Consider the following 16,107-nt stretch of genomic DNA (forward strand, 5'->3'; position numbering starts at 1 on the left):
GATTAACAGAATAGTTTTAGACATAAGAATTTGCTCCATGCAGTCTAAGTTTAGAAGTTGCTACCTGCTCTGTAACATGTACTTATTCAATAATGTCTTTTCTTACTTTTTTACATACATGACATTTGCATGTAGTGGATAATGTTTCATACAATTGTTCCTTTTCTTTTTGTGGCTTGGCCACACCCTGTTGCTAACTTATATTTTGTCTCCTGTGTCTTGTTCCTCAGTCCTGGCTGTCTGTGCTTTCAATCTGTTATCTTGCATCTTTTTTACAATATATATATATCCATCTTTCTATCTTCTCTCTCAGGTCTTTGCTCAGTTTCAGAATACACTTTCAGGGGTTCCTTTGGTTAACCCTCACATCTTGTTTTATTACTCCATTTTCTTGAGTTTCAACCCTGTCTTTTTTTCTTTCTAACTTTCCATCTCTTCTGTTCCACTCTCACACATTGCTCTTTCCTCAGGATATGGCATTCCTTTCTCAGTGTGTGTAGGATTGAGCTGTTCACCTCTCTGATCATGTAGCTATCTCTTTGTTCCACTCCTGTCACTCTTCTACTTCTGTGTGCTGACATACAGGATGTACTTATCACTTTGGTCTCTTTTCACCATCACCCTTTGACTTCATTACATTATCACATATTCCTTCCTTTCGGTTTCTAATTTTGATGCTATTTTTGTTCTGGAATGTGCTCTTGTTCTGTCTGAGCCATTCAGTGTTTTGTCACACTCTTCCTCCTTGTGGTTTCTCTCATTTTCCTCTACCCAGGACTTTTTTCTTACCCCATTATGGGTTGGACCCACCAGCTCATACATCTTGTATATGCTCCTTTGACAGCAGGTGTTTGTTTGCTCTCTTGAGTCTCCTCTCTTCAGCTTTTCCCCTATTTTTTCAATGAGCACGATGTGCCTAACTGTGGACTATTCTTAATCCTTTCCTTAAGCAGTCACTTTTGGTCAGAACCAGTACAATTATATTTGACTGTATATGTAGCCAGTGCACTAAATAAGTCATTAATTACTTTTGTAAGATATCTGACATGTTGGTCGTATATGGGAAAAGACACACAAGAAACTCTTTCCTTTCTTGATGAGGCTTATCTTCTTACTAGAATGACAAGTCATTCCTGGAATCAATGGCAAAGTTTCCAGGCAAGTTATTACTAGATCAGAAATGCCCTTATCTCTGGTAAGTGCATTTGTGTAAATTTTGCATTATTGCTGTGTCATAAATATGGAAGACCATGAGCTCAAGAAAACACCCACTTCATAAACTATTTGTTAATAAGTGTTTGTTTTTAAGCCAGTAATTTGTGTCTGTGTTCTATCTTTAGGTTACATTTGACTTATTCACACTCTGCATACAATTCCTAAGCACTTCCAGTTGTTGTGGTACTTAATTTATTGTTGAACAAGTGTGTTATGGAATACTACATATTTATTAATTGCCAGGTGCTTTAAACACTGGGATAACTTATAATTTTATAGTTAAGTGTATAAAGGGTGGAAATTATTCTACATTAACAAAACTATTAAAGTTGCTTTTAAAGTACATTTACATTTAAAATATTATATGGAATCAGCTTATTATACATACAGTTAACTTTTGTATTTTGTAATTCATCATATCTCTTAAGAGTGCTCTAATACCACATATGTAAAACATAGATTTTAACAGCATAAGATCTTTAATAACATCATATCAGCCTAGATTTAAAATTTAACAAATGTACTCTATTATTTATTTAAATTTGAAAAGCTTTTAACCTATTCAGCACATTATGATCAACAAGAGCATATTTTGCTTTAATAGTTTAGACTAGCTCACAGTAGTATTTTGCTACTGTGTTTAGACTTATCAACATCTTATTTTTATCCATGCTGTTTTACCTTGATTTGAGAATTTGTTGTATCCACATCAAATAAAAGAGGCAAAATATCTGATATACCACTGACTGACTCTCTAATCATAGAAATATACAAATAAAACTATTTTGAAATAAGGCTTATTATTTGAGGACACAACTGCAATTTCTTGATGATAAGAAACCCACTTGAACTAAAAATGTATCTCAGAACAGCTGGTATGGTTATTAACAATTTTATTGATAAGCAGGGAACAATGTTTTACCTTCCTAGGACAAAATGTTCTCTGCTGTATTAGTAAAAGTGTTAATGCCCATACCAGTCATTCTAAGATACAACTACAATTTAAAATGTCAACTTTATCGGGTGTGTGTTAGTGAGTGAAGATTTTATGTTAAAATGTGTTACATAGTAGTTTTGAATTAGTTATATATTTTTGAACTAAAATTTTTAAAATCTCTGTTGTATACTTCAAGGTTGATTAGCAGTGAAAGCTTATTCTCAATTTTATGTATTATAAAAGTACAGTAGAATTATTTAAGCAATTATTTAAAGTTTCTTTTGAAATTATTTGAAAGTTTGACATTTCCATGTTTAGCTATAAGGTTACTAAGAACTGTTATGTGTGTTGTCTTAGCTACAAAAATATAAACTTTGGTTTGCTATCGTATAGATGTGAAGTGCTTTAACATATGGCTCCTATCCTTTATATACTGTAAGCATTCCATATGCTCATGGTCTTTTTGAAAGAGTCAGAAGAACTCTTTGTGATTTGTATGTACAAGATACTTTAAAATTACATTGTACCTTATAAAACTTTTGGTTAAATGAAAGGAGAACCTAGCATGGTCTATAAGACCTCTTACAGTGACTGCCAGGCTATGCACAAATATCAGATTGCTTAACATTACATAAGAGAAAATAGAATGTCTGCGACAGTGGGATATTGAAGGCTTACATTTAGTTAAACGTACTGCTAACAACCCCTGTAACATTATTTTAGAAGCCAGTAAATAACTTGATCATTTTCAAGCTAGACAACAATATGTGATAAAGGATAAGGTTAACACGCACATTCTTTAACCATGTATTTTCTGTTTTTCTTACATAATTTACATACATCTGTTATCAATATAGACATTCATGTGAGTGTCTGCTTATATAACTGCATGATATTACAAGATTTGTATTTGATAAAGTACACAGTTTCATGACCACTGAAACAATGAAAAGCTTGTACCTTTAATATGTGAGAGGATGAATGTAGCGATATGCCATCGCCTGGTTGAAAGAGACAAAAACTTAATGTGCCAAAGAACAAAAAAAAACGTTATCACTAAACATTACAGTGGGTGGCTCTAATGTAGTAGGATGTGCAACAGTAAGTTTGAGAAGTAGTTTAAAAATTAGGTATAAGTATTAAAAACAAGATAAAAAATGAAATAAAATGTACTTGTGGATAATTATGATAAAGTTAAAAAAATGAAAAGCCATGTTTTATTTTGAACTGAACTATGGCTGAAATTTTCAATGAGAAAATGAAGGCCATATTCACACATGGATTAAACAGGAGTAACATCAATCTAACAAAGGAATAATGCAGACAAGATTTTCTTGCACATACTTGCCCTGTTAAAATTGGAAAGTTTAACAGTAATGCCAAAACAACTCTCACAATCTACTTTCTCCTTATTGCTGATGAATCACAAGTTAGATCACTAGAATTTGGAAGTATATCTACCTCATGTGATAGCCATAAAATGATTTCAAACTCAAGTTGGTATTGAGTACAATACAACTGAAACAGCAGAGAATGTCATCTTGGAATGAATTAGAACATCAACTCGTTTTGAGCTATTAAGTTCTGAACTAGAACTGCAGAAAAGTGTAACATTTTGTTTTATTATATTTACCAAAGATGTATGTATATATATGCAGCACTCGTATTTTTTATCCATTATTTACAATACATCATAACTGTGTGAACTTCTTTATTTCTTGTAGATTTAATTATTTGACATGTGTGATCTCCATTAAAAACAACAGCTGTATTGTTATGCATGCCTTGCACATGCTATATGATATCTTATAAAGCAATTTGGCAATAATTTCAAATTGTTTATAGTAGAATATGAAGTACAAGTTGAAATGTTCACTCACAGGAATGTGAAAAAAAATATTCAATTACTTACAACTTGTTTATATTAACTATAAATACTTTTCATATTGTTTACTTAAAACAACCTAATGATAAAGTACTAGTAAAAATTTGTTTTGTTGGAATATGTATTGGTAAATTTCAGAGGAAATACGAGCATAAACACCACAATTTATATCTTTTTTTTTGAAGAAATACATCTTTTAATACATTTATAGGCCATTAATAAAAATGTTTTCTTAAGTAACATAAATTTTCTGTTTCAGATGCAGATGAATTTAGCTAAAATGTTTTCCCAAATGCAGAAGTCTGTGATGTTTATGTCTGAAAGAATGATGTTAGAGATGAAAAGGCAAACCTACATCACACCACAGAATTACATAGATATGGTATCTACCTACAAAAGGTATTGAAAAATAAAGTTCTTTTTATTTGATTTCATTATGAGAACTGCTAGTTCCATGATATATCCAATCTTTATGTCTCTTATGAAATGACTTGTGTTGTCCAAAGAATTAAACTGAAAAATGTTTATTAAATAAGGTTGACACTTCTGTAAACAACCTTTTGAACATATTTCAAATGATGTATAAGAAAGTTTTTGTTTTTAATGTATTGCATAATTACATTCTGTTTCATATACCTTATGATAGTTTTGGTTATGTATAAGGCTTTTGGCACAGAAACACAAGGATTTAGGGGGAGCAATTCACAAATTAAGATCAGGCCTTCACAAGATAAATGAAACAAGAGAGAAAGTGGAGCTTATGTCCAGGGAACTTCAAGATGCCCAAATTCAGGTTGCAAGGTTCCAGAAAGAATGTGATGAATATTTAGTAATCATAGTACAGCAGAAGAGAGAAGCAGATGAACAGCAAAAGGTTAGTGGGAAATAAATGCTTAACATAATCAGTAGTGTTAAGAAAATTGCTAATTAAATATAACAAACACTGAACTGAACTAATGTGCTTTATTTAAGTTCAACTCACTGTGTATGCAATTAATTTGATAATTGAAAACATAAGTATTTTTTTCTGTTCATTACTTTACTCTAGAGAAATATATTATAAATTCCTTTTCCGGTTGCTTTGGTATAAGTTTAACACAGGCTACTTGCAGCCATGTTTTGCTCACTTTCAGTAAATTACAATGTGAAGACATATCTCACTTCAAGTCACCAAATTCTAAATAAAAAATTAGGTTTTGCTCAACAGTTCAGTGTACTTAAATAAAAAAAGACATTTGTATTTGATTGTTTTACTTTGTAAATAGCCAATGCTGAAAACAAAATGATGGATAAAAGTCACTTTTTAAATAAATATAATTAGGAGTGCTAGTATTGTTACTAATTGCCTGACTCAATTTGCATATAGTTAGTATCAGCAAGGAGTGAGAAAATTGCTGAAGAAGAGATCACATGCAAAAAGATGGCAGAACATGCATTAGAAGATCTAAATCAAACCCTTCCAGCCCTAGAAGAAGCAATGAAAGTATGTTTTTATTTATTTTTTTATGAACATCAATCTATATCAGACATGCTTTATGATCTTATTTATGTAAAGAAGCCAGTTAAATTATTTTAAATATTAGTTTTTTACAATAAAACATTTTAAGATTTGTAATGTTAACTCATTTTTTAAATGATTTTGTTTAATAAAAAGTAACTTCAGAATGATTGTAATTTGATTTTACTCCTGATAAAATTTAAAATATTGTTTTAATACCATAGATCTGAAAATTTTCATGTATAAAATAGTCTTATGTTTTAATTTCAGGCACTTGAATCTCTCAACAAAAAGGACATCGGAGAGGTTAAAAGCTATGGCCGACCACCAGCTTTAGTGGAGAAAGTGATGGAAGCTGTGATGATTCTCAGAGGTTCTGAGCCAACATGGGTGGAGGCAAAACGCCAACTTGGTAAATGAAAATAATTCCTAGTGTCAAAGTGAACAAAAAAACACTATAATTCAGAAATTCTATTTACCTCTCTCGCTGTACCATGAACTATTACTTCTTGCACAACTGCCATGGAATTTCTTGAGCATTTGACAAGCTTTGAACAAATTTCTACCTCTACATATGTTTTGCATCAGCCTGTAATGTAATTGTAATGTTAACCGTTAAGTTTTAATAACTTTCATTTATTATTTGCTCTCTCACTGTATTATATTATTTTCATGACTTGGGCAATTTATATATTGAAGTATGTAATTTTATATTTCAGGTGATCCGAATTTCATTAATCATTTGATGACCTTTGATAAAGATAACATTAATGACTGGGTCCTAAATAGAATTGGAAAGTATGTAGTACAACCTGACTTTCATCCCGAAATTGTGGGTAAAGTTTCTCTAGCGGCAAGGTCTCTGTGTATGTGGGTACGAGCAATGGAAGTTTATGGGAAAGTCTATAGGTATGTTCGAGTTTGTATTCAAACAACTGATTATTTTATTAATATTACTATATCATAGCTGCTACCAACTATTGTTTTACTAGATCAGCAGTCAGTCAGAAAAAAAAAATTATCTCTTTTAAATGATATTATCTGTATTTGTGGTAATGTATACTGAAATGTTTAAAACAAATAGATACATTTGATGAAATTTTATGAAACATGAGCATTAGTTTGGAAAATATAAATCAGCTTTTGCTGAAAGCACATGAATATGTATTTTAAGTAGAAAGCTATTAAATTTTATTTCAATATGTATACATTGTATATAAGTATGAACAAAGCATTTAAATCTAACTAATAAATTTTAGTGAAATTTGGACTATTTTACTTTTGAACTAATGTATTGAGTTTTAGTAAAACTAAGTTTTAATAAAATAGAATATCATAAAATATCAGAATGTTAGTTTTGATGAAAGTTCACAACAATTTGGTTATAGGTGAAAAAGGCATTTAAACTTCATTAGTTTGAACTAATTAATTGAGTTTTACTAAAAATTAAGTTTTAAAAACTGCAAAATGCTATTACTGTCATTTCATTTTAATAAAAAGTACCATGTTCATTACTGCTTTATTGAATTTTTGAATGTTTGCTAAAAGTATTAATGATTTCTAATTGTTGAATATTTTTGGTATGTAAAAATATTTAGTTTTATAATTTTTATATTAACTAATACATTTTGACATTGTTTTTATTAAAGTATAAATAAATAAAAACAAAATATACATTTGTGAAATGTACTTTAGTGTGTTTTAGTTTGAAATGTGTACAGTTGATATGTCAATGTAATATTATGTTATTTTGTACAACTTACATTTTGAATGTATAATTTGTAAAGATAATGTGAACACTGCAGAATTCAGCACACATAAGTTTTACTACAAGCATAGTTTATAAGTTCCATGTTTAAGAATCTATAGTGCTCAATTTTTCATCATTGTAGCTTTTTCTTAGACAGTTGATGAATTGCAGAGTGTTTTTAAATTATGTGATACCTCATAATAGTGAAATTTGGTTCTTTACCTAACATTGTGCCTACAGTTTACATCACATTTGTCAGATCATAAATAGTAGTTCCAAAATGAAAAGACATGCTATTATATAAATACAAGAGTTTAATTTTATCTGTGGCCCATGTTTTAATATTAATAGGTTATCTTGCATCTGGATGGCAATTAGAATAAAAAATATATTTAATAAAATATTTGTTTAAAGTTGTGATGAAAATCTGAAATACTTATTAATTCCTTTAATCCCTGTAAAATTCCTAAAATCATGTAGAATTATATCAATCTTTTCATGCCACTATGAAACTTAGTATGTGACTTTTGAATCAATCTAGAAACAGTGCTGAAAGAAGTGTTAGTGATCATTGACTGAATAAAACCTAATGACAAAAAATAACTAATGTATTCTGATTAGTGCAACAAGAACTTTATCATTACAAATACAGTAATCATTCTGCCTTAGGACCATGAAATAACTCAATGTATCCAGCTGGTCTCAACCAAAAATTTATTTGTGAATATGATACTTCTTACTAATACATTCTTGTGAGATTACAATAAAATTCTGATTAAAGTATTTATTGTCAAAAGCATTATTTATAATCATTGTACCTCAACAGATTAATTATTAAAAGATTTATACTTTACTGACAAGTCTTTAAAACTAGATCTTTGTAACTCAATTTTTAAAAAGGATTATTTCATATATCCATTAAATTTGAATACTATAAACCTAAACATATTCATTATAATTTTACTGTATTATTTTATTTACTGATTGATTTCAGGCTAAAGCTAATTGTGCGATAATTTTATTTATTATACAATTTTCATTGCTCTGTTCAGTTTACCAGTTACTGCTCAGAAGTTATTCATAATTGATTCATTCCAAATTTTAAGGCCCTTGTATATGCCTACAATTCCAAAGAATTAAATTTTTTGTTGTTGTTTTTACACTTACAAAGTCAAATTGGCTGCAGATTTATACATGGAATAAAGAATTGATACATATCTTAAATTATTTTACATAATTTCACAAATATGAAAATATTTCTCAGGTTTGTATTTATTGTTTTAACTGGGATTTTAAGTTTGATAAATGTTTGAGTTTAAGTAATATTTTCACTATTTTTAAATAATGTACTGTAATATCTTTGTGTTCTGATCACTTAGCCTGTCATTAATTTCAATAAATTTACATTACTTATTCTAGGATTGTAGAACCCAAAAGACAACGCTTATATACAGCAGAATCTCAGTTGGCTGAAAAACAAGCAGCATTATCTGAAGCTAAAAATAAACTATTGGAGGTATTAACACAATACTAGTGTAATACATTTTAATGGTAGGTTTAAAATATATATATATATATTATAATTGGACTCCAGATAAAGTATTGATATTTTTGAAGACTTGTTTCTTTTTATTGAATAATAATGTATAATATTCGACAATATGCAGGGTATACTCTCTATAAATGAGGATGTTTTTTGATATTTGTGATGGTATTCTAGGATTTTCAAAATTTTAAATTCTTATTTCAACTTTTCATGATTCTATTAGTTGAATAATAAAATTAAGACACTGAAGTATCAGTATGAAGAGAAGCTGGCACAGAAAGAAGAGCTGAGAAATAAGGCAGAGACGTTAGTAATTAAACTGGACAGAGCTGATAAGCTAGTGGATGGACTAGCTTCAGAAAAAGTACGCTGGGAGGAAAATGTGATGGTTGGTTGCTTTAAATCTTATACTTGTAATATTAGTATAGACTGTCATAAGATGTGGAGTCATTTTTAACTGATATATATTTGTTTAATAAATCATTTGATATTTGTAAAAATGTAGGTGTCTTTATAAACAATGAAATATTTTTTGTATATTTTATATTAAGTACTTTATGTCACATAGAATTGTATAAATAGAAAACTTATCAAACATTTGGTTATTTTAACATCCTATCATTCCTTTGTGTTAAAACTATTTTGTTTTGTATTGCTACTAATTCAAAGAAATAAATATTTTTCCCTGAAATTTTTGTTTTATATATATATATAATTAACTGGAAACTATGTTTTTATTAATCATTATTTTTGGCATTGCTTAAAGCAAATGATATGCATATAAATATTTTCTATGTAAAATACCTCAGTATGTATGAATGTCATGATAGTGTTTATAAAATTGCTCAAAATTTTAATAAAACTATTGATTTTAGGGAATTTCTTGAAATTAGTCATGGGTTTTGAAGTAAAAAGTGTTGCTGGAAGTTATTTAGTATGTAATATGTGAAATATTTTGCATTGATTTTGATTGATATATAATATAAATTCTACAAACTACTTTCACTCTTAAGCTCTTACTACTTTTTATGGCATAACCATTTTTGATTTTGTTTCTTTTTTTATTGCATTCCCAAAACCCATATTATTACAGTTTAGTTTCAGAAATGACAATTAATTTTTCTTGTATCTGCTGTTTTTGTTTTTATATTTTCTTCTAAATGTTAAATATTTACAATAAATAGCTGTGCTTACAATGCATCAAATAAATGTTAGAGTTTGTTTCAAGACCTAGAAATATATCCTAATATACTATTGTTAAAATTTTTGGTAGTTGGTTGTAAATCTATAAGTGGTAATTTTGCAATAAACATGAGACATCATGCTATTTTACCTGTACACCTTTATAATCTATAACAAACAGAGCCACATGCAAGTATATGCATTTGTTACTTTTGCTAATGTAAATAAACATTATTTTTATATACTGTGCTAGTTTGTAATAATCATCAAGCATGCGTAACCTACCACTTTTTGTTATTCATTGTCTGATATTATAAAATAAGTGTGGGCTGTGTGCGTGTCCTTGATTTATGTTATTTCTTAACACATTGAATACTCTTGATGCCAATACACCCTGCAAATATAAACTAAACATGAGTTACAAGTGTGTGTTTTTGAATTTTTTTATCAATATATACCCTTTTACCTTATAATAATCACTTGCTATATGTAAAACTTGTGATTCTAAAGGATCTGGATGAAACATTAAATCTCTTGGTTGGAGACTGTTTAGTTGCTGCTGGTTTCCTGTCATTCTTGGGACCTTTTCTTTCACAGTATCGTGATGAACTGATTCATCAGTGGTTAATGCAGGTGAAATATACATTTTTATAATGTTTGTTTAAAATTGGCTCAAAGTATACAAATTCAAATATCATAATTTAAAGAATAGGGTACTCCCCTCCTGTAAGAATTAGTTTCTGAACCTTATTTTTCTGATCTTAAATTTATGGTTAAATATATTATTTCAATGTTATATATTTATCTTCTTGCTGGTATACTAAATAATGATTAATGTTCATGGCCCTTCTTTTGTGTAAATTTCAAGTAATTACCTCTTGTTGTTATAATATTCAGACATTTTTGAGTTTGTACATTTGATTTGTTTATCATAACTGGAATAGACAAGGTTATCTTACTTCTACATATCTATATGACAATGTAACATTATTAAATAGTTTAAGAATTTTAAATCTAATTCTGAATGCACTATTTGTTCATGAATTATTCCCCTCATACTTGAAGTTAACACGCTTTTTACGTAATTCAACTGCATATTCTGTTCTAAAATTAATACTATCATCAGAAACATAATGATCACAAAATCTTGTCAAAATTTTTTACAATTGTTACAAGGTTATACTTGTAATAAAAAGTTTTCATTATCTTGTTAAGCTGTCTGTATACTATTGTCTCAAAGTGGGTTCCTCATCATCAAGTTTGAATCTAGATTCATTCTGGAGTTTTTGTTAAATTCTAAACATTTAATTAATAGTGGGAGAACATTTATTACTATTGAATGATTTAAATCAGTTCTATTTAGCTCAAATCACTCAACTTTTGCATGTTGACAAACTAATTTGTAAATGAAACATTGCTTTATTCATTACTTCTTAGTTATTTCACACACAAGGAAAATCAGTTAGTAGATACTACAGACTACTTGTTATAGCTTTGGCATGTTTAAAAATTTTATACACCTTAAAATCATTAAACGCTTTTTACAAAATATGTGATAGATTGTGCAAGATTTGTTATCTTAACCCTTTATTCCTAGGTATCTTTTACAATGCATGACAGAATGTTTCACAATCTTATATTCAAAATTTTATTGAATAACTTTGTGTCTGCATTATACTAATGAGTGTAGCATAAAGTCTTAGCTAATAATCCATATTTTAGTAGTATATAAGCTTTAAGTATTTAATTCTACAAGGAAATATTTTTAAAAAATCATAAATTTCTCCTAGTACGATACATGTGACATATTTTCTCTAGGCATCTTGTATTCTCTAATTTTTCCAACACCCCTTCAAAGAGTAAGAAATTAAACTTTAATTACTCTCTATAGAATCATCATTGTTCAGACAAACCATGATTTTTATTGCCTCTAATTTTGTTTGGTTACAGAACTATCAATAGAAAGTCAGACTACTCCTATCACATTCTCTCTTTCAGGATATGTTAATAGTTCTCTGTTACATTTAATTACATACTACATAAAACTGATAGAAAGGCAAGGTTTTCATCTCTCAAATGACATACTGTATAACTTTGTGTTCTGAACAGATAAGAGTCAGTTTCACTAAGAGTACAAGCAGTGTTTCAATGAGAACCTTAATGACTAGCTTGGACAAATTTGTAATGGGTCTTGCCACACAGTTAGAAAGCCAGCAAAACTGTGAGAGTTAGGGGAAATTGTCTGCTTTTTATATATTATTATTCAATGATCTTCAGTGCAATATTTAATTAAATAAAAATTATTTAGTGGATAACTACCATGTGTATAAAAAGTAAGCATAAATGTACTCAACAATCAACAGCAAGAAAAAAAAATGGGTAAGTACTATATTTCTTGTTTTTCATGTTCATTCTTCATTTATTATTGTAAAAGTAACTAAAATGTGAAAATAAGAATGTTCTTAAGTTAGTTTAAATTATACAAGGTAAAATAAATAATAATAATATGATAAAAATGTTTCACAAGACACGCATGCAAGCAGTACATGGGAAATGTAATTTGATAGCATGATATAAGCTGCATGTACAGTTACGATAGAAAGTGTTCGTACGTCTGCGTCGTAAGTAGTTTTTTCCTCATAACTTAAAAAGTATCACGATTAGGATAATGAAAGCGTAGTGTAGTATAAATATTATGCTAACACACATCTACATAAATTTTTATGTAAATTGAACGACAAACAATTTATAAACAGATAACCAAATATAAGAGGGGCAGAAAGTGTTCGTGCGTCTACTTTAATGATCAGTTGTGTAGCCTTTCAGGTGAATTACTTGACGCAATCTCTCCTCATAGCCCTGCATGATCGTTTGACAGTACTCGACCGGTATTTTCTTCCATTTTTCTTTACAGAAGGCCTCCAAATCTTGCAAGTTTTTTGGATGATGCTGATGAACCCTGGTCTTCAACTCATGCCAAACATTTTCAATTGGGTTGAGATCATGTGACTGCAATGGCCATTCCAGAATGCTTATATGGTTCCTCTGCAACCAGGATTACACATATTTCAATGTGTGCTTAGGGTCATTGTCGTGCTGGAAGATCCAACGATGCCCAAGCTACAAGTTCCGAGCATCATTCTTGATATAAGTGCCTAATATATCAATGTACTCTTCTTTTTTTATGATTATGTTGACGCGATGAAGGCTGCCTACACCAGAAGAGCTGAAGGAACCCCATAGCATGATCGAGCCACCTCCGTGTTTAACTGCAGGGACGGTGTTCTTTGGATGATTTCGTTCCCCCTTCTTACGGAAAATATTGCGAACATCATTGTGGCTGAAAAGCTCGATTTTAGGCTCGTCTGACCAAAAAATACTCTTCCAATAGGTAAAGGGTTTATCAACATGCTTTCTTGCATACCCAAATCGTGCTTCCAAATGAACAGGCTTCAAATATGGAGTTCTATGAAGACAACATTCTTTGAACCCAGAAAGTTTAACATGTTTGTACCTGTAGAGGTGCTTACTTCAACCCCAGTTTCCCTTACCAGTTTCTGTATGTCATTACGTGTTAAACGAGGGCTCTTACTAATTTCTCTGAGAATCTTCTTTTTGTTTCTCTCTGGAATTTTGTGTTGGGCGTCCGGAATGAGGGAGGTTAGCAGTTGATCCTGTAAGCTTAAACTTGGCAATTATGCTTTGAACAGTAGGTTTGGGCATATTAATTTGTGTAGTAATACCGGAAAGAGACTCACGAGACTTGTATGTTACAATAATTCGGTTTTTTAAATCACTGGACAGTTGTTTCCTGTTCGCCATGATGACCAAGCAGATAATGACGGAGACAGCACTAAATTGCCAGAAGTACATTTTTTGCTGGCTAAATTCCAATAATTATGAACCCAGTGTCTAGTTCTGGAATGGTATAATGTAGTTGATTCGCCAAACTAAACAAAATTTTTATGGGAATATCAGTTTTTTTCACACATTCTGAAATGTATGAACACTTTCTGCTCCTCCTATTTTTGGTTATTTGTTTATAAACAGTTTATTTTCGTTTAAGTTTCATACAAATTTACATAGATGTGTGTTAGTATGTTATTTATAAAATACTCTGCTTTCATTATCCTAATCATCACGCCTTTTTAAGTTATGAGGAAAAAACTACTCACGACGCAGGGGTACAAACACATTCTGTTGTAACTGTACCCCTGAATAATTTACGATTCATAATGACTCAGATAGTAGTTAGATACGGTTCGAAAGGCAAACAAAAGGACAATAAAATGTAAAATTATAGATAGATGTATACTGTTACAAGCTTAAATCTACTTAGGATAAACTAATATAGTTTCATGTTGCAATTTGAAACAATAAAGGAGATTTTAGGGATTACAGAAAGGAAATTTGAAATTTTTGAGATGAGGACGATACTAAACAAATACTCAATATATTCATGGACAAAACTTTATTTTATGTTGTGAAAAATACTTCACTAAAAATACTATTTTCCCATACAATATTTGCTATTTTTGTTTAGTGCTGCTCTCTATAATCGATCGTTTTTTTACACATGTCATAAGACACCTGCTTCTCATCATGCATCAATGTATTTCAGAATAGTTGGTATGGATATTAACACTTTTACCAAAATAAAGCAGAGAACAACATTTCGACCTTCTTAGGTCATTTTCTTTGTTAATCTGAAGATTTTGGTAAAAATGTTAATACCCATACCAGCCGTACTTAGCTACATTTTTACTTCAAGTGGGATTTTCGTCATCACAAGTTACATCATGCATCATTTCCTAACCAGTAGGAGCAAGATATGCTCACATGATACATGTGACTCTCTCTACCAAACTATCACTCTTTGTTTGGCAGACTTTGATTTTAGACATGTTTTATTTTGTTTGTTTAATTCTTTATGTTCGACTTTGTTTCCTCACAAAGTAGTTGTTTTCTTAATTTAGGTACTTTCTTTCAACCTCTTTCTTCTGTTAGTATCTGTTACTTTTAGTTACTTTATTTTATGAACTCAAATTTGGTGAACCTTTCTGTACAGTGAATTCTGATGTTAATGTTATAACTTCAGGGCTTACATCAATGATCAGCATTTTCTCTCAGGCCTCAGATGTGGGCGACCCAATGGTGGGTTTATCTGCTTTTATATGCTGGGAGGTTGAACACTACATGAGACAATTTTGTTTTGGTTAACGTCCAAGCTCTTTCAGAAAAGGCTGATTCTGTGCAGACTGATCGTCTTTTCCTCCTCCAGATTTTGTCTTTATGTTAATGTAATTTCATTCAACGTGTTTCTTTTATTAGTGTCTGTTAAATTTTGTTGAATTTATTTATTGAACTTGGATTTGGTGAAGTTTTCTGTGGAATGAATTATGAAGTTAATGTTATCAATTCAGAGGTTACACCAGTGATCAGCATATTCTCTCATACCTCAGGAGTGGGCATCTTTATGGTGGATTTATCTGCTTTTCTTCCTTCCCATTCTCAACCCGAGGATTCTATGGGTCCTAGTGCAAACTTTATGGATTTTGTGTCTCAGGTTTATGATGTTTTATCCCTTTTTCTTGTTTGTTATGCATCATGTCCTTTCTTATTGCATGACCAATCTTTTCACCCCTTTTTAGTTTTTCTTCCCTCACCTGATATTTGGGTTCATGCTGATCACTTTGCCTGATAATTAAGTAAGGAGATTAGCATTCCACACCAACTGCAAACTTCAGATTGGTTGACACTTTCCTACCATCATGCTGACAATCCCTTTTTAGACCAACAGCTCTTAGGTTGCTTGTTGGTTATTTTAGTGGTGGTTCCACAAATCATCTGTCCATCTTACCCATGCTCAGTGTTCTTGCTTGTGTCTTACCCTTACCAATCTCTTTTGCTATTTCTCCTTTATACACCTATCCGAAGCTCTCAACAGAAATCCTGCAGGGTTTTCTGAAGATACTCTTGCCCCTCTCTCCTTCACTTTATCTCGCATATCATCTTCGGCTCTGGATTTCATGTTTTTTTATTGTTGTGATCTTATGGGTCATGATGCTATATTGGCTCACATTCATTTAATCTT

The 16,107-nt window shown here is 30.4% G+C and overlaps 1 protein-coding gene across 1 annotated transcript in view; it reads left to right on the forward strand.

The window, feature by feature from the left end:
- Positions 1-16,107, forward strand: part of LOC143232396 (dynein axonemal heavy chain 2-like) — a 228,744-nt gene that overhangs the window by 149,943 nt on the left and 62,694 nt on the right. The window contains 8 exon segments of the mRNA XM_076467790.1: positions 4,297-4,436; positions 4,701-4,911; positions 5,404-5,520; positions 5,806-5,947; positions 6,255-6,444; positions 8,705-8,801; positions 9,055-9,219; positions 10,524-10,646. Of these exon segments, the coding sequence (XP_076323905.1) occupies positions 4,297-4,436; positions 4,701-4,911; positions 5,404-5,520; positions 5,806-5,947; positions 6,255-6,444; positions 8,705-8,801; positions 9,055-9,219; positions 10,524-10,646 (1,185 nt within the window).

Source organism: Tachypleus tridentatus, chromosome 1, assembly GCF_004210375.1.
Source record: "Tachypleus tridentatus isolate NWPU-2018 chromosome 1, ASM421037v1, whole genome shotgun sequence".
NCBI classification, from domain to species: domain Eukaryota; kingdom Metazoa; phylum Arthropoda; class Merostomata; order Xiphosura; family Limulidae; genus Tachypleus; species Tachypleus tridentatus.